Raw genomic sequence first — 19,948 nt, 5'->3', positions numbered from 1 at the left:
TTGCAGATGAGGAAACTGAGGCAAACAGTTAAACAGCTTGTCCAGAGTCACCTGACTAGCAAATATTGAGTTCAGATTTGAATTCTGATCTTCCTGACTCCAGGTTCAGAGCCTATTTTTAATTAAAGGAATGCTAAAAGGAAGGTGAACTCTGAATGACTGAAAAAACCAGTGACCTTTCTCCATTCTTGAGACAAAGAGGTGGGGTACCTACTAGTGCAGACTATTGAATACACAGTCCTTAGAGGCAGCCTTCTAATTGGATGTTTTGGCTTAATGGTTTTTCTTTGTTACAAAGGAGGCTTTAGTCTGGAGCGAGCAGAACTGAATTAACTTATATAAAGACCAAATACATCAATAAAAACAATTTTTTTAAAAATTAAAAGTAAAAATTAAAATGATATTTGGGTCAGAGCAAGTTCTCAGGCCTTTTTGTATCATGGATGTCTTTTGGCAGTTTAGTGAAGCATTTGTGAACCCCTTCATGTAATAATGCATAAAATAAAATACAAAATACTACAAAGAAAATCAATGATATTGAAAAACTATTATTTAAACCTGGTGCTTAGCAAGTGCCTGGTACATAGTGGGTGCAAAATAAATGTTTATTGATTGATTGAATGAAAGGGGAAAAGAAGTTGAGAAAAGGGAAGGTAACGAAGATGCACCTTAAGTTAGGGTCCCTAGGATTAAATGATCTCTGAGCTTACTTCTAGCTTTATCAATCAAGTGATAGAGAATCCTTGACTCCAAAACCAGCAAAGGGAGGTTCTGGCACAAGCAAAGTAGGGAGATTATATATGCATGCCTGCCTATACTTTGGGTCTTATTTATATGATGTTAAAAAATCAAAACCTATTATTTGCTTCCCTGTGTAATTGATTTCAGCCTTTATTGCTATTGTTTTAGCATTATTTCAAACTCTTTGGTGTTTATAGCTCGCACCTGTCTTTCTCTGAAGGACAAAAACTTTATCTGTTCTTTCAGAGCATCCTTTGTGTCAGAACTTTACATCCTCGGTGATAAGCTAGGGCTTTTCAGATTAGAGAGAGGCATAATTATATAGGATCAGTGTCTCATCTCAAACATCTAGGTATGTAGGCCAGAGACAAGGGAAAAGAAAAACTGAAAAGAAGAGAGAAAAAGGGAATGGAAGTTACGTCACTTCAATCGAGCCTAGACTTTGCTCCAAGCTGGCCACCCCTGAATTCTTGTCCTTCCAGCTTCAGAGCAGCTAATCATGACTTTGTGGTGGAAGCATGCATTGCTGTGGGCGGAGGCCATATCCCTTCGCACAAAAGCCCCTTTGCTGAATGAGCAGAATTGGGAAAACAGAAAAAAAAATTATAGAGAAATAATCCCAGGGACGGGGTCTGAGTAATTGCAGGATTTTGTTACCACTAACCCAGCAGAAGGGAAACCAGAGCAAAATTTGGTTTGTTTATACCCTGTGGATGAGGAGCAGGAGCCTTAAGAGGGTACAGTGAATGTGGACTGTGCCATAGCTGAATTTCAGTGCTGGCAAGAAGCCATTAAATGATATTCTTTTATTCAGGCTCAAGATAAGAATTCAAATGCCACTTGAATTGGCTCATCTTTGAGGCTTTTTCCAACTCTCTGTCTATGGTCCTTTGAGTATAATTGAATTGTGGGAGAGCTATCTGCATAGGCAGTCTGACGATAGGCAAGGACTCCATCTCTTAAAGCCTCAGTTTCTGACTTTTAATTTATTTCAGTTAACATGCTTTTGTTTTGTCTCCCCATCTCCCCCTCCCTGAATTGAGAGGGGAAAGATGGAATGCTTTATAACAATGCAAAGTTGAGCAAAGCAAATTCCCACATTTGCCAAGTCCAAATGTGTAGGTCTCATTCTAAATTTTGAATCCATTATCCACCTCTCTGTCAGGAGATGGGAATCGGACATCTTCTGGCTGGCACATTGATTGAGTTCTTAATCCTTTCAAAGTTGTTTATTTTAGAATGTTGTTAGTTCATGTAGTTAACATGTATGGGACTATCTGCCATCTAGGGGAAGGGGTGGGGGAAAGGAGGGGGAAATTTGGAACAAAAGGTTTTGCAAGGGTCAGTGTGGGGAAAAAAAAAAAAGAATGTTGTTAGTTCAGAGATTGTTCTCCTGGTTCTGCTCTCTTTCCTTGTCATCAGTTCACAAGGATCTTTGCAGGTTTCATCATTTCCTATGGCTCAATAGTATTCCATTACATTCATAAACTATAATTTGTTCAGGCATTCTCTCTCTAATCGATATCCCTCTTTAGCTTCCTCCTCTTTGCTATTACAAAAAAAGAACTGCTATCGATATGTTTATATCACTGGGTGCCTTTTCTCTTTTTTTAATCTCTTTGGAATCCTCATAGTGGTGTTGCAGAACCAAAGGCATTGTTCTAGACTGCTTTCTGGAAGGCTGGACTTCTCCGTTTCCTATATGATAAAACTATTTGCATTACCTACCTTGTGGATCTATTTGAGGGAAAGCACTTGATAATCATGTAGCCTCAGGTGAGTTATTATCATTATTATTACCATAAAGTGAAAATTCCTGGAAATTGAAAGTTATTATTACCATAAGGTGAAAATTCCTGGAAATTGAAAGTTAGGATTAAATGACCCAAATGAGCTCTCAGTCCTGTTTGCCATCACTGAGCCAAGCCAAGATAGCTGGGGCATTATCTTTTTGGAGGCAGAGGAGAACTTAGTCATTTCCTCATTTATTAGGATGCAGAGAGGTAGTAACTGCCCATATCTATAGACCTCTCTGTGTAGAGAGATGAACATAAGGGACTCTCCCCAAGAGTCTAGGTAATGTCAGGATAGGCTACTATGATGCCCTCTCCCAGGAAAGGGCCCGTAAGAAAAGTGTGATTCCTTCCTTGTTTCCCAAAGGACTGTTGCCCGATCTTCCCTCCTTCCTCTTTCTTCTTCCTTCCCTCCTCTCCACCTCCCAGCCCAAATGGATAAAGGAGAATGGCATGAGAATCAGGAATACCTATGTTTAATGAAAAGAAGCTCTTTATAAACCTTAAAGTGCTATATAAATGTGAACTATTATTATTATTAATTTTATGTCCCCATATATGTTTTGTATATTGTGATTCTCTAAGTTGCAGCTTTTAAAGAAAGCTGAGATATGGCTAAGTCTTCTCTCCTTCTGTACTCTTTCTTCCTCATAGTGTCTTCCCTTTAATGGCATCCTTCTTCTTACTATAGCTAACTCTGGTAAGTCTCCTCTACAAATTTACCCTGCCAGTGTATTCACAACTCACAGCATATTCCATATAATGGCTTCTTCCAAACCTCTTTCCCTGCTAAATCTTCTCCTAAATAAATGTGCCTTTTAGCTAAGAAAAGGCACTTATGAATTTGTCACGTGTATTTCAAATTAGTACCTCATTAGCAACATAGAGAAGATATCATGTCGGCTCCAGAGTCATAGAATGTCAGAATCGAGAGGTCTCAGAAGGCATCTGGGCCAACTCTCACTGAGCCACCCCTGCTTAAAGACTGCCAGTGAAAAAATTTTAGTGTGTGTAAGGTTGTAGACCTTAGGAAAGATGCAAAGAATGTGAAGTATGGTTCCAGATTTCAAGAAACTTATAATTTACTTTGAAAGGAAAAACAAGTAAAAAAAATCGTTAACAATCTGGAAGGAAGGAAAGGAAAGAAGGAAGGAAGGGACAGAGGGAGGGAAGGAGGAAGGAAAGAAGGCAGGAAGGAGGGAGGGAGGGAAATGGGAGGAAGGGGAGGAAGAGAAGGAAAAGAAAGTGACAGAAACAGTCTTTTGGGTTTGGAAGCTGCCGTGCACCAGTGCCCATGGACTAAATAGGATCAGGTGACCGCTGAAACAGGATCTTCAAACTATACCCACAGCCTGACTCTCTCCATCAAGATCAAAGATGGGAGAGGGGAGGGAGCTTCTTCAGAAAAGCACTGGCTACTGCCCAGTAAGAGGTCTAGAACCCTGTGGGGCAGGCTAACCCAGGCCCTATATGCTAAGTTTAGAAAAATGCCATGGGACAAGCAGTCAGTGCAAGCCTGGGACTATAGTGGTACAGACATGGTTTGAGTTCTCAGAATTTTTCCTTCTAAATGACTCAGCTTTTAAGCTCTAAATATGTGGGGATAAGATGATCTTCACCTGCACAAGGACTTGATACTTCAGACATCAGAGAAAATCTCCTCTCATTCCCCACTCACCTTAAGTCCTTTTTTCTAAGCTCAAAGAGAGCCTCCCAGCCTTGTGCTCCCTCCTCATCTCCGTCTCTTAGAAGCTTTAGCTTCTTTCAAGGCTCATCTTATTTGCCTCCTTTTATGGGAAATCTTTCATGTTCCTATAAGTGCTAGAATTCTCTTTTTCTTTCTCATACAATCATAGATGGGAAACTGGAAAGGGTCTTAGAACCCATCTAGCCCAATCCCCTCATTTGAAACTGAGCTACAAAGAGATTCAATGATTTGCTTGCATCCAAAATGAGATTTTATCCCAAATAACACACTCTCTGGAGGCAGTCCTTTTTCTATACAACCCTGACTTCCTTTCAATACAGTATAATCTCCTTTAGGACAGGAATGATTCTTAATTTTGTCTTTGAACCCCCAGCACCTGGTGGAGTGATTTGCATATACTAAGTGCTTAACAACTGCTTGTGCATTGGATTGGAGATGTGGCAAATCTGACCTCAGGAAAGGATGGATGAGTTCAGGTCACTCTGGTACTAAAAGGGCTCCTGGGAAGTCAGGCAATCAAGAGAAACCACTAGAATCCTAATGTATTAAATAGCCTTAATGCACCAAGTCAATGTGCCCATTGAAGCCTCTAATTTATTACTCAGGAGTAATAGACACTAGGGAGAATAATGCACTGTTCTTCCAATACTGAGAGGCTCTTCCTGACCCACTGTCAGGAGTTGGGAAGGGCTCTTCTGATCCACATACACTCTCACAAGTACAGATTTATAATACTTAGTCCAGAGTTGGACTGGTCTGTGTTTGGGCAGCAGGAGAAGAAGGAGCTCTGCATTGGACAAATGACCTTAATCACTAGGTTTCATTCTTTTCCTGTTTTAGCCCATTTATTAACTGTTTAGGATGTCTGGTTAAGGCTTATTTATATTGGGGAAGAGAAGACAGAGGCAACTGGATCATTTTTTCAGTTAATTGAAGGCTATAAAAAAAGATATTTTCCAGTGTCACCATGGGCAGAATAAAAAAAACACAGAAACCCTTATCCAGCCATCTGAAGGATTTAAATTACATATGTCTTAGAGATGAGAATTAACACCGATTAGAAGCATCGTGATGGTCTAGATGACGTTTTCTATTTGTTTCCTTCCAAGGACTATGTGACTAGCCATAGAACAGATCCCCACAGGTATTTACTGGCAGAGTAAGTATTAGGAATGGAAGTGGAGAAGGAAAAGGTAAGGAGGGAACAATCAGGGAAGGGGGACTGCCCCCAACGGAATGAGAGCCAAAATGCGGAGCTAAAAAATTCTCTTAGAATCAATCAACTCAATATACTAAGATTTTTAGCTACTTAACTATGGGTCAAGCACTTTGCTAAGTGATGGAAACACAAATAGGATTAGAAAGACAGTCCTTTCTAAGAGAAGGAGATAACACATGAAAAAAAGCTGAGAAGAGGAGCTGGGAGTAGGCAGAACAAAGGTAGGCCTCTGGGTGCCCGTTGATAAAGTCCTGAGTGCGATCTTGCTGACCCGGGGCTCCTGGGAGGAGCCATCTAATTGGAAAGAGAGAGCTCAGGACCAGAGGGCACTTCCAGTGTGTGAATTCCCTTGCTGGAGTGAGGCTTTAGAATTGAAGAAAAGGGGCATAAGCGGGGTCAGGATGGTGCGGCAAGTCTGGAGAGCAGCATTATAGCCCTCTGCTAGCAGTGCCAGTGTGTGGCCACAGTCCAAGCATCCAAAAACAGGAATGTTAAAAAAAAAAACCCAAGGGTTCTGGTTTAGCCAGGGTTTTTTTTTTTTTGTTTTTTTGTTTTTTTCCCTCTCTCTCATGAGAATAGCGGGAGATCATGAAGGAAAGATGACAAGATGAGGGGGTGTAACAAGAAGAAAGAATGCCTGGGAGCCCCCAACTATCAGCAGAATCATGTTGCATGGAGGGATACAGGTAATAGAGATACAAAGCAAGGCACCCAACCCCTGGCAAAAGTATCATGTGCTTTTTCTCTGGGAGGTCCAAGTAAAAAGCCCAGGGAAGAATAAGATTTCAAACCTCGGCGCCCAGCTGACTTTCCGAGATTGTCTCCAATGTTTGGCCCCCTAATTCCAGACCTGCAGATTCTAGCTGCATTCAGTACAAAGAGCCCCTTCTTGGCCAGCTGCCTCCCCCACACCTGTAACTGCTGCCTCTCACATCCGGGCTCAGGTTATTGTGGCTCCACAATAACCATTATTGGTTTGGGGCCAGTTAAAGGCGAATTGATTTTTGTTGCTTCATGTGGTGCTCCAAGCTGTGCTGGCTAACCTCCCAAGCTAAAAAAAAAAAAAAAAAAAAAAGCTTTGGTTTGGCACATGGAATTACCCACTCCACAGGTGAGGCAACGGAGTCTTCCGAGGTCACGCCGCCCATCCATCCCCCTGCCTCCAGACACAGCTCTGTTAAAACCATCTGAGTTAGGTTGGGGTATTATCGGAGACTTCATACCCCTCCCCCCCAGCTCCTCCCTATATCCCACCAGCCCATGGGTGAATACACAATGACTATCAAGTTTTCTATTTCCCAAATCACCTCCAGGCCAAGAGATGTACATCTTGACCCAGGCTGACTTTCACAGTTGGAAAGCATGAGGGGCATCCCAAGCAGTGCCCTCAGGCCTGGGTCTCCATGCAGATGTGAACCTGCCTGAATTAGTTAAATAAGGAGGAAAGTCACAGAGACCTCCATCCTTCCTCCCACTTATTCCCTCACCCAGGGCTGGTGAGGATCAGGTAATTATAACTTACACCCTCTTAGGAAATAGAAGTGGGTCCTGGCTTTATGCAAAAGTACCTTCCTAGAAAATTGTGTATCATTTGAGGTTGTGTAAATATTAGCCCTGCTTGAAATACACTAGGGCATCTGGTAGCACAGTGGATGGAATGATCAATTTGGAGTCAGGCAGATTTGTACAAAACCTGGCCAACACATTAGTTTTGTGATTCTGAGCAGGTCAGTTAGCATGTCTACCTCAATTTCCTGGATATGTAAAATGGGTATAATAGCACTTGGCTCCATTGTATTTGTACAAAGCACTTTACCAACCATAAAGTCCTATATAAATGCCAGGTAGTTATTTATATTAGGAGCATTTGATGTTTTAGAGCAATCTGCTTAATCTTTGGTCCATGAAATTATGATTATTTTTATATTTTGGTAACTACTTTAATATGCATGTTTCTTTTACAATCCTATGTGTTTATTTTTATTCATTTAAAGACATTTTTCTGAGAAGGGATTCATAGGTTTCATTATACTGCCAAAGGGGTCCATGGTTAAGAACCTCTGGTTTAGAGGGAAACTGTGATGAATCCTTTTTTTAAAAAAATAAGAAGTACTTTTATGAAGTAAATAATTTTATCTCCAAGTTTGTTTAGTAGGTTTTTGCTTCTTAAAGTAAGGCCCGCGTGAACATAAAATTGCCCGTTCAAAGAGTACCATGTCATACAGTATCATTCCCTCGAGGAGTAATTAAAAATGTGTAGCTAGTAGAGGGGTTAAAAAATAAGGGGAAGGAAGCTAGTGCAGCAGATACAGCAGCTTTATGTGTGAGGAAATGCTGCACTTAGAGATTTAGCTCTTTTTTTTAATCTGATAGTATTAGATGATGACTTAAGTGGAACCCTCTGTAGCTTATGGAATTAGGGGAATTGTGGGTGAGCAGAGCCTAACGTGTGAATACCAGGAATTTCAGATCATGTAGGAAGGAAGGGTAAGTCTATAATAGGCTGGCAGAGGAGTCTACTTGGAAGCAGGCAGGCCCTTGCTGGGCACCTCACATACCAGGCCAGTCCTGCTTGTGAGTACAAAGAGGAGGAACTTGGGGCTAAAAAATACACAAAGGGAAACACTTGTTTAAATCTCAGAAAAGACCTTGGGTACAATAGCTAGCAGTTATAAAGCCCTTTAAGATTTGCCAAGCACTTGATATACATTAATTTATTTGATCTTCACAATTAGGTAGGTCCTTTCATTATTCCTATTTTATAGAAGAGACTACTAAGATATAGAGATGTCAAATGACTTGTCTAGAGTCATAGAGCTAGTAAGTGTCTTAGGCTTGATTCAAACTCAGGGCTTTCTGGTTATAGGTCTAAAATTCTACCCATAGCAAAACTTATTTTCCATTTACAGGTGATTGATGATGGAAAGACAAAAGAAGGCAATTTAGTGTAGTGGGAAGAGTGACAAACTGCATTCAGATTATGCCTCTGCTATTTGGTACCTGGGCCTTGGAACTGTCCTAGAACAATAATCCTATAGAGTATTAATAGTGATTAAAAGCTTCACAACTGGGAAAGGGACCCACATGTGCAAAAACATTTGTGGCAGCCCTTTTTGTAGTGGCCAGGAACTGGAAACTGAGTGGATGCCCATCAATTGGAGAATGGCTGAATAAATTGTGGTATATGAATATTATGAAATATTGTTCTGTAAGAAATGATCAGCAGGATGATTTCAGAAAGGCCTGGAGAGACTTAAATATGAACTGATGCTAGATTAAATGAGCAGAACCAGTAGATTATTGTACAGCAGCAAGGTTATATGATGATCCATTCTAATGAACGTGGCTCTCTTCAACAATGAGATGAATGATGCTAGTGCCAATGATCTTGTGATGAAGAGAGTCATCCATCCCATAGAGACAACTGTGGGAACTGAGCATGGATCACATCATCTCACTCTTTTTGTTGTTTGTTTGCATTTTATTTTCTTCATCATTTTCTTTTCTGGTTTGATTTGATTTTTCTTGTACAGCAAGATAATCTACATAAATATGTATGTATATATTGGATCTAACATATATTTCTACCATGTTTAACATATATTGGCTACTTGCCATCTAGGGGAAGGGAGTGGGAGAAGAGGTGAGAGGAACTGAAACAGAAGATTTTTGCAAGGGCTAATGTTGCAGAATTAGCTATGCATATGTTCTGAAAAATAAAACCCTTTAATTAAAAAATACAGCACACACACACATACACACACAAAGAAAGTCTCATAACTTTGTCTCCACGTGCTCCTACTTCAGGGTTTTGTTGCCAAATTTGATCTGTAGAATAATCCATTCTCCAGGACTAGGAATTCCAGTGAGTTGAGTGTTGTTATTCTACCTCCCCTTGGCTCTTCTTTTCAACTACAAATCTACTGGTGCTTGTATAAAAATGATTTTCTTTTTTTCTTTAAGTAAAGTTTTATTTATTTTTAAAAATTGAGCTCTAAATTTTCTTCCTTCAGCTGCTTCCTCATTGATTGAGAAAACAAGCAATATATCAATTATGCAAAACATTTCCATGTTAGCTATGTTGAAAAAAAAAAGTAAGAAAAATAAAGAAAAAAAGTCGATGTGCAGTCAGAGAACATCAATTTTCTCTCTTGGTAGGGGCTGGCATTTTTCATTGAATTGTGAAGGTGATTTTTAAATATAACCTCAGATATAAGAGGAATAATCAACTGTTAAGAAAAAAAAACCAAAAGGCCTTAACAGACACAATTATTATCACTGCTTAGCTGTGAGATCTTTATCTCCTATTGAAGGAAGTGAGAAAAGAGAAATGACCTCCACCAGCTCAGAGAGCTCATCATCCTGAGCTCCTGCCTTCAGTAGAGGTTATATGGACCCAGCATGAAGGACTCACCTTCAGTAGAAAGCCTTCTTTTTGGGAAAGGGCAGACTATCCATCCTGCAAAATGTGACAAGGCAGATGCCAGGGATGCAGAGAGATTCTCAGCCACTCAAGAAAAGCCTTAGGGTTTTATCATCACCAACATTTCATTCCATTTTCTTACCAGCATATACCTCCAGAACTGGAATGAGGAACCAGCATTCGGGATTGTCTTGGGCATTTCTTAGTGGTACTGGAAAAGAATCTGTCACTAGGATATTCTTATTCAATCCCATTTCTTCCCTATCTTCTAACTCCACCCTATTCATCTAGATAGTTCATTCTCAGAGAAAACAAACTGTTCTTTTTTTAATCTACCTCCATTCACTCATTCATCTTCCATGGCTAAAAAGCACTGAATGTGCATTCAGTGTATTCACTTTTTGAAATCTCTTTCTTCAAGTCCCAGCTAAATTAAGCTGCCTCATGAAGCCTTCTCTGATCATTTCAGCTAAAAATAATCTCCCTTTTCTCAGATATTCCTAGAGCCGTTTTCCTTTCCTTTGCACCTATCACGGTCACCCTTATAGCTCACTTCTTTGTATAAACGTTGAATTCCCACAGTTTAGACTGGAAGGTCCCTGAGGGCAAGGGCAGTATCGTTTTTCATCTTTCTATTATCCAGTGCCTAGCATTTTGTAAATATTTTTAAAATACCTGTTAGAGTTGAGTTAAATAATCACTTGAGTTGGACTGAATTCCATCTCTCTAGTCAAGCTGCCCTTCCCCCACCTGCTTATCTTATCTTCCAGCTCAGGATTGAAGGGATTGAGCTGCCCTTGATCTCTATCAAGCCATTGAGGAGCAAGGTTGGGGCTGGGAGGCAGGGGAAGGTTATGAACTACCCCCATCTGCCTTCTCAGTCTTGGGAAGCAGGGAGTCCAGCTTGTCCCAGATCTGCCTAAAGCTGGGTAGTGGCTACCCTGGCGATTTTGGGACCGTTTTTAGCCCCCCAAAGGAACCATCAAAACCCCCAAACGGCAGAGGGTCCAAGCCCACCATAGCAAAGGGCATCATCGCTCGGTACTCACGACTCCATCGTTGCTTCTGAGAGCACCGTAGTCAAAAGAACTGAGGAGCTACCGCTGAAGCGTCCCCGGCCTGAGAGGGTGGTGGCAGGGACACGGGGATGCGGTAGGAAGCTGGCTGCTGAGGAAATTGTTCCACCACCAAGCCCTAGAGAAAAAACCACCCAGGGAGATGACAACCACCGCAGTGGCAGGCCAGCCAGCCGCCCTCAGTTTGGCCGAAAGGGCTGTGTGCAAGGTGGTGTATGGTGCCCCCCGGCCCCGGCCCCTCTTGCTTCCCGTGGGCCTGGAACTCTGGCTCTATGTGCAGAAGATGCGCAGTGTGCAGAAAAGAAGGTACCCGGCGCCCTGGGAGGGGGAGGAGGGGGATGCAAGAGGGAAGTCCAGCCTTGGGCTGAGAGGGAGGCTGGACTGGGAGACTAGGGAATCCGGCACCCAGTTTGGGGGCCCCAGGGTGACTGAGTGGCAGGGGTGAGGGTGAGTGATGGAGCAGTTTGCATTGAGAAGCTGTACTGTATTGGGAACAAGCATGGCTGGTCTGGGGAAGGTCATGTCCCCCAGTAGCAATTTTCCTTAGGCACTTGGAGTTGGGTTAGGATTCCCTTTTCCCTGGCTCATATTCTACCCATTCAAGCTCCAGTCACAGGTAGTACTGGCTTAACCATGTCCGTTCCCTAGACATTCAAAATACCACATTATACCTATATATGTTTATTTATGAATATGTATATGTGTGTATAAATATATATATATTTATATATCTATATATGTTCCTATGTAGTTCATTTTTTTGGATCTAATTCTAATTATCTTGCCTTCAGTTTCCTGCATCATGTGCTCTGCCTGTAAAAATACAACTTTTTTTTTAAACCAAGACTTTCATTCCAATTTATGCATTTTGCTAGAAAAATAATAGTAAATAGGCAAGTCAGACAGTCAGCTAAGACACAGCTCATTCAAGGACAAGCACATTTTCATTAAAAAGCACCATGAATGTCATGGGCTTACCTTGAGTAAGAGAGGGCTAATATTCCAGCTGACTGGTCACCATGGTAACCCCCTGGAGCCACCCTTCTCTACTGTCAGAGGCCCTCAATGTTTCCCTTTCTTGCTGGCAAATTAAATCTAGAGGGGAAATAATTGAAGATGAGCCCAATTGTTAGAATATTCAGTGGAGGTAGCCTGGGGACCTTGGAATAAGAAGAGCTTAGCTTGGTTGGGCAGTTTTGATTTACTGTTTATTTTGAACCTACAAAGTGCAAAAAGAATGTACAGAACGTTCCTAAGACCAGGTCCCTAAGTCTCCCCCACTATCTGCCAGTATTTGCATCCTATTTCAGGACGACCTACGCTCTGCAGATCATAACTAGAGTCAGTCAAGCTGAGATAGCCTGAAAATGGTTTGCAAAATATAACAGCACTGCTTTTACCATGTTAGGACACAAGTCTGCCATTTCCAAGGGGAAGCGTGGTGTGTGAGGGAAAGCAGCCGCCAAAGTTAGCACATCAGCAAGCCAACATTTCTTCAAGGGGAGGCAAAGACAATAGAATCATGGCCGTGGATCTTGAAGAGAACTTTAGAGGTCAGCTAGTCAGTCCAATCTTCTCATTTAACTTGCCTAGGGTCATAGACATAGAAACAAGGATTTAAACCTGGTATACTTTCTGAATCAAGGAGATGACCAAAAAAAAAAAAACTGGAAGAAGTAAAATAAAAAAATCTAAACTATAGAGCCAGCCAATCCTCCTACTTCTTTTGTGTCCCTCTTCCCCAGATTATGATCAATAGATTTCTTACCTTGCCTATCCTGATACAAATGCAGTACGCTCTACTTGCCTATCTTTGCCTATTTCTTTCTAGTGTGGACCAGCGTGTCCCTTGGGTTCCTGAAGATAGCATGAAAAAAATTGTACTTTTGGTGAGAGTGGATGAAGGGGATGGAGGAGACATGTTGGTTAAAGGAACCTAATGAGATATTTGAAATTTAAAAATATGAGGAATACTTCTGGCATTGTTTGCTATTTTTCCTTAGGGAAATGAAGTTTTGCCATCAATAAAAGTTAGATCTCCAGTAGTCAGAGGATGGGCTAGTATTCTCTGCCCTAGAGCAATAATTGGCCATAACTACATTTTAGACAAATATGGAGGGAAGGGAGTGTCGGCTCCAAGCATAGTCCCATCATGGGCATAATGAAAACTAGCAAGGAGGCATCCCTATCCCTCAGAAGAGTCCCGTTCCAGGAGAAGGGACCCCAGAGATGGGATCTTGGGGTGGTTCAGTTGTGCCATATACCATCACAGATAATAATGACAAAGCGGGGCAAAATGTTTCTTTGTCCTTTTCCTTTGAGGTCGATGTGCAAACCTCCCCTATTCTAGCTTCTCTGATGGTTTATGAACACATTTTGCAGAAACATGTAAATATACATGTTTCCCTTTTCCCTCTCTCCTATTCACTCATCAAAATGTTAGCTTAAGGCAAGGTCAGTGGTGCACAGCAACTAGCAATAGTCTCCAAATCAAACAGAAATCTAGCCACTTGGGATGGGGGGGGTGGGGAGGAGAGCATTTTTCACTGATCTTCCTCTCTCTCTCTCCTCTCTTTTAACTCTGCATTCGCCCTTGACCAAAAGCTCCCTTGGAGAACAGTTATTCTTCCACCTAAATCAAGCCAGACTATTTCTTTTCTGGGGTCTATACTGGGCAATCTTAATCTGTTAAACTCCAGGACTACTTCCTAATGATCTCTATGGCCTATTGAATGTTGAAAACTATCTGCAATATATTTGGAAAAATAAAATATTATTTTAAAAAAATGACACCTATTTCTCAGTCTTTGCTACTTCTTTTTTTCCCCCTGATGTGCATCACGCTCTGGGCTTCTGCAACCCTCTGCCCCATGTGCTATCGGGACCAAGCACATATGCCCTAGGAGACGGAGAGCAGCAGAAATGTGAACTGCTCTTTGCCAACTAAAAGTTTCTTAAGCTTCTGGTATCCCAAACCAATTTACCATTGCCTCAAATCCATCCAGCTAAGCAGCATTGGAGAATTAATTGCATTAGAGACTAGATTACACACACACACTGAGCTATCCAGTCTTTCTGTGACAAGTTCTGCACTTTGACTAGCCCAAACACTAACAATTCTGTCTTCTGGGATGTGACTTTTAGAGGAACCTTTAGAGGGCAGATGCCCTTGAAAATGCTTTGCAGACATGTCTAAACCTGTGCAGGAGGTCAAAGCAGAAGTGGAAAGATATGAGGAAAAACAGTGGAGAATAGAAATCACCTACTGACTTAGCGTGTCACAAATTAACATTATATTGTTAAACATTTTCCAATTTCATTTCAATTTGTCTGGGCACATTTTTTAAGGCATGAGTTTGATACCTTTGTGAAGGACTAGATTGGTCGTCTTCTTAACCCTGAACATGAGTGAAGGAGGGCAAGGTAAGAGCCACTAAAGAATTTTTCTGTCTCTCCCTCTCTCTCCTTTTTCCTTTCTCTTTTTCTCTGTGTCCCTCTCTGTGTCTCTGTCTTTCTCTCTTTCATATTCTCTCTCAGTTTGGACTAAGGCCCTAATTAAAGGCAACTAGAATATGAGCTTTTCCTCTCGCCCTTTGGTGTCCTTGTCTGTAAAGTGGGGATGAGGAAGACAAGGTTGGAGTACATGGTCTCCAATATTCCCCTTAACATGATCTGATGATCCTTCAGACAAAATCAAACGCTGCTGACCATGCCCAGCTACTCTGGGCCAGGATGTAGTCCCCGTGCATGTGTCCCTGGGATCCCCCAGCTAAGCCAGCCAGGAGCAGGGGGAGATAGTGGCTTCAGGGTCCCGGTGGTAGATGGGACTGGGGCATGCGCAGCTTTTCCAAGAACAGCGTCACAGCTCCCATCTGTCTGAGTCTGGGCTCACCAAAAATCCTGCCTAGCCTGAGCACTCCCTCTCCCAGGGCAGGCCGGGTATCCCACATGGCTCTTATTATTACTTCTAGTGAACACATAAGTAATGGGGCCAGGCGTCCAACCCTGGGGTTTCCAAAGATGGAACCGTGGGAGCATCGATTGGGAGGAGATTGTCCAGGATATAGGCTTTGTGGCACACTAGTCAGTCTGCCAGCTTTCTCCTAAGTGGCAAAGCTGGAGCATCTGGTTATGCAGTCATCCCTAGGTGAGAAGCCGGCCGAGTGCTCCCACGGCTGCACTGCCCACAGCCCCTGTGCCGAAGCCTCAGAGCCCAGGTCATGGATGACAAGAAACATAGCTCTCTAAGAGGAAGCGGTATTGGGAAGCTGCTGCTCCCTGGAGGTCAGCCAGAGGCAGAGCGAGCTTGCTGACTGACTGAGAAGCAAAGACGAGCGGGAACCAAGTCTCCTTGTGAGAAGGAGATCCAGTGGCAGCCTGGCATAGAAGCTCAGGGAACCTTCATAAAATCCCCACTCACAAAGCACTGCTTGGAGCTGCCCTCCCCTGCCCTGGAGGCTCTTTGAAAAGGGAGGACATCAGTGGGCACTGGCTCTCTAAGAAAATGGGGGGAGAAGGGGAATCATCCGTTTCCTGAGCTTCCTGAAGCCGGAAAGTGTTCCCCTTAGCTCTTTGTGGAGCTCCTTTTAACTTCAATCCTTGATTGACCCACATCACATATAAACAAGCAACCTTTCGGAATGATTTTTCCCCAGAGGTAAAATAGATTGAGAGCAGAGGTAGACTCTGAGCAGGTCTAGGTCATCCTCTGGAGAAAGAGAGCGACATCCCGTTTCTGAGCAGCTCCAGGATGCTGAGAGTGCTCGGGGTGACGGAGTCTGGGGGACGCCCTGTCCTAAACAGGCCTAAAGTTACGGATGTAGGCCTGGAGGGCTTAAACATCGCACAGACCATGGGTAGACAATCATTTGGAATCAGAACGAATCCTAGGCCATCGAGCCCAACCTCCTCATGTTGCAAGTAAGGAAAGGTAGTTCCTTGGATGGAAAGTGGCTTGCCAATGGATATAGATAAGTAGCAGTCAGTAAATCAGTAAGCAGGCAGTTAAGCACTTATGTTCCATACATTCTAAGATATATGGACACAGTGAAAGGCACATTTATGGATTCTGCCATTAAGGCGTTCATGTTCAGATGGGGAAAGATAGATGCAAATAACAAAATACATAAAAGGTATAGACAATTTTTGGCCTTTTTTTCCTGTCATGTCTGACTCCCCCTTTGAGATTTTCTTAGCAGAGACACTGGAAGGGTTTGCCATTTCCTTCTCCAGCTTATTTCACAGATAAAGAAACTGTGTGTGTGTGTGTGTGTGTGTGTGTATTATATTCAGTGATGTTCCCAGTGACACAGCTAGTAAGTGTCTGAGGTCAGATTTGAACTTAGGAAGAGAAGTCTTCCTGCCAGGCTTAGCACTCTATCCCCTGTGCAGATATCACCTATTATGTGCCAGGGACCATGCTAAGGTAAGAGATACCAAAAATGAAATTATTTCCTATTTTAATGAGTTTATATTCTAATGAGGAAGACAATACATACATGAAAATTCACATAAAAGAAAAATTATAGTATTAAATAGTTAAATACAACTTGGTTTGGGAAGAAGGGCACTAGCAGGTGGAGAGGATCAGGAAAAGCTTCATGCAAAAGATGCCTGAGTTGCATCTTAACGGAAGAGAAGGGCGATGAAGCCAGAATTCCAGGCATGAGGGACGGCCATTTCAAAGGCACAAAGATGGAGTGAAGGAGAAAGAGAAGGTCGTTTGTCCTGAATTGTCGAGTGTGGGAGGGGAATAACATCCAAGGAGACTAGAAAAGTAAGTTGGGGCCCGCTTATGTGAGACTTTAAAGGCTAAACAGGAAAGGTTTTATTTTATTATAGAGACAACAGGCAGCGCTGGATTTGGTTAAGTAGGGAAATCCCATGGTAAGGTCTATGCTTAAAGAAAATTACTTTGGCAGCAACATGTGGAATGGACTGGAATGGCAAGGGGTCTAAGGCAGGTAGACCAAAAAGGAGCTGTGGGAATGGGGAGAAGGAATCGGATGTGAAGAGAGAAATAGCAAAGTTTACCAATTAAGTAGATATGAGGGGTGAAGGAGAATGAAATATTGAAGATAATGCCAAGGTTACAAAGCTGAGATGTGGAAAGATTTGTGGTGCCTTTGATAGAAATAGGGAAGTTTGATAATGAATTCAGTTTTAGAAATACTAAGTTGAAGATGGCTCTGACTCCTCAAATTTGAAATATCCAAGAGGCAATTGGTATTTGTTGTTCAATCATTCAGTATTGTCCACCTCTTAATCACTCTGTAATCGTCAGTTCCTTCTGTCCTCCACTATCCCTACAGTCTGTTTAAGCACCATTACTTCCATGACACTATCCATCTCTTTTTTTGCTGCCCTCTTCTCCTTTTGCCTTCAGTATTTTCCAACATTACAGGTTTTTTTCCACAAATTCCTAATTCTCATTATGTGGCCAAAGTATTAAAGTTCCAGCTTCAGTATTTGACCTTCCAGTGAATAGTCTGAATTATTTTCTTTAAGTATTGACTGATTTAATCTCTCTGCTCACCAAGAGATTCTCAAAAGTTATCTCCAGCACCATAATTTGACAGTGTCAATTATGCAGTATTGGGCTTTCCTTATAATCCAATTCTTTACAACCATACATTGCTATAGGAAAAATCAGAGCATATAGTTCTTTGTCAGCAAGGGGATATCTCTGCTTTTTAATATGCTGTCCAGATTTGCCATAGCAAGAATCAAGGGTCTTTTAACTTCATGACTGCAGTCATCATCTACAATGGTTTTTGAGCTCAAAAATATAAAAATCTGATACTGCTTCCATTTCTTCTCTCTCTATTTGTCAGGAAGTGATGGGACCAATTGCCAATGTCTGATTCTCATCTAAAGCACAGAGGAAATACTGGACGTAGATATGTAGAGCTGAGAGTCACCTGCATAGAGATCATTGTTAAAACTGAGGGGAATTGATGGTTACTGAAAAAGCATATAAGGGGGGGAAGACGGTCCAGGACAGACTCTTGGGAAGCACCCACAGTTAGGAGGTGGAATATAGATGATGGGCCAGCAGAGGGGACACCGAGAAAGTGCATTTAGATAGAGAATGGTAAACCAGTAGAGTAGTGTCACAAAACCAAGAGAAAAGAGGATTCAAGAAGAGAGTAGTCCCCAAAGTCAAATGTAGTAGGTAAATTGAGAAGAATTAGGACTAAGATAAAACCATTAGCCTTGACAAATTAGAGCTCATTAGTAACTTTAGAGAGAGCAATTTCAATCGAGTGATTAAGTCAGAAGCCAGATTGTAAAAGGTGGAAAAATTAATGGGAAGAGAGAAAGTGGAGGCAGATAGTATAGATAACTTTTTCAAGGAGATTGTTTAGAAAAGGAAAGAATAGGTGATAGTAGCATGAAGTGAAAGTTTTTTGTTTTGAAGGCTGGTAGAAACTAAGGCATGTTTGAAGGTAGAAAGGAAGAAATCCTTTGTAAAGGTAAGGCATGTTTGAAGGTAGAAAGGAAGAAATCCTTTGTAAAGGAGCAGTGGAAGATTTGAGAGTTGGCATAGATTCAGGGAGAATCTGCTGAAAAAGATAAAAAGGGGATGGGGGACCAAGTGCACATGTAAAGCGGTTGGCTTTGGCAAGAAGGATCTCCTCCTTGTCAGAGAATGGGAGAAAGAAAAAGAGAGTGTGAGATGATGTCAAGGGGCTTTGAAATAAAGTTGGAGAGAACTGAACTCTTGCCAAATGGTCTCAATTTCTACAGTAAAGTAAGAGATCACATCTTCAGCTAAGAGAGTTGGGGAAGAAGAGGTGGTGTGGAGAGCTTGGGGAAGGAAGGGGGCAGAGAAAAAAATGGATGGCCCAGAAAGGCCTTCTGAAGAAAATAAGACTTTGAATTCACTCACAAAGAAAATTAGAGAAACCAAAAGGCAGAGTTGAGGAGGGAGATCCTTCCAGGCATGGGAAATGGCACTGCGAAGACACATGGAACATCTTGTCTAAGAAACTGCAAGTGGGCTAGTATGGCTGGATTGTAAAATATGGGATGGGAGTAAAAGTGTAAAAAGCCTGAAAAGGAACAGATTGTGAAGGGCTTTATATACCAAATAATGGCCATTTATATTTGACCCCAGAGATAATAGGTAACGGCTGGAATTGAGTACCAGAAACAAGCTCCTGGGCCAGAAGGATTGTGAACTAACCCCATAGGACCTATTACTGATGTTTCAGTCCTGGGGGAACCCTATATCCAGTCATGGGGTAGTTGACCAGGTCTCTAGGCCAAAGCCCCATTTATATAATCCCTGCTTTTGATTCCCTCCATTTTTCTTTGCATTGTTTCCCCAGGATGGAGGCCTCCTGCTTAGAGCTGGCCTTGGAAGGCGAGAGACTCTGTAAAGCTGGAGATTTCAAAGCGGGGGCTGCCTTCTTTGAAGCTGCTGTCCAGGTGGGGACTGAGGATCTGAAGACCCTCAGTGCGATCTACAGTCAGCTGGGGAATGCCTACTTCTACCTGAAAGAGTACTCAAAGGCTCTTGAGTATCACAAGCATGACCTCACCTTGGCCAGGTAAGCAGGGGACCCCGTGTGAGTCTGTGATTGAATGAATGGGATTTGTGTCACTGTGCAAATGTAAGGTAATGTGATTGTGTGTGTGTGGAGCTGGGCATATGAGATTGAGTGATCCAATATTTGTGGCTGGGCTGTTTATTATGGGAGTGGATACAAGCTCTTAATGCAACATCAAAAGAGGATGGATTAACTTTCTCTTCCTTAACCAAAAACCAGGATTTTACCCATTCTAGTAGTTGTGATTCCTTCCCTCTACAAAGCATTGTCTATAGACAGGCAATTACTCACTAGCTTCTGCTCCTTAGCGTACATCTTTAGCTTACAGAAGGTCCCATGACCATTGGAATCATCTCTTAAGATGTGGCCTGCTCATCAATGACACTGATTCACCCTCCACCCCCAAGATGTTACCCAGCCTGAGAACTCATCC

At 42.1% G+C, this 19,948-nt stretch overlaps 1 protein-coding gene across 3 annotated transcripts in view; it reads left to right on the top strand.

Moving 5' to 3' along the window:
• GPSM1 (G protein signaling modulator 1) overlaps positions 1–19,948 on the top strand; it is a 125,489-nt gene that overhangs the window by 30,955 nt on the left and 74,586 nt on the right. For 2 of the 3 annotated variants that reach the window (XM_031954948.1, XM_023494355.2), the window contains exon 2: positions 19,294–19,515. In XM_031954948.1, coding sequence (XP_031810808.1) covers positions 19,294–19,515 — 222 coding nt within the window. Of the gene's footprint in view, positions 1–16,601; positions 16,737–19,293; positions 19,516–19,948 lie in introns of those variants that run through there. The other variant, XM_031954949.1, reaches the window with a different exon arrangement.

Source organism: Sarcophilus harrisii, chromosome 2, assembly GCF_902635505.1.
Source record: "Sarcophilus harrisii chromosome 2, mSarHar1.11, whole genome shotgun sequence".
Classification (NCBI taxonomy): Eukaryota; Metazoa; Chordata; class Mammalia; order Dasyuromorphia; family Dasyuridae; genus Sarcophilus; species Sarcophilus harrisii.
The sequence above is the reverse complement of the archived record's forward strand: the minus strand, read 5'-3'. Positions and strand labels throughout refer to the sequence as shown.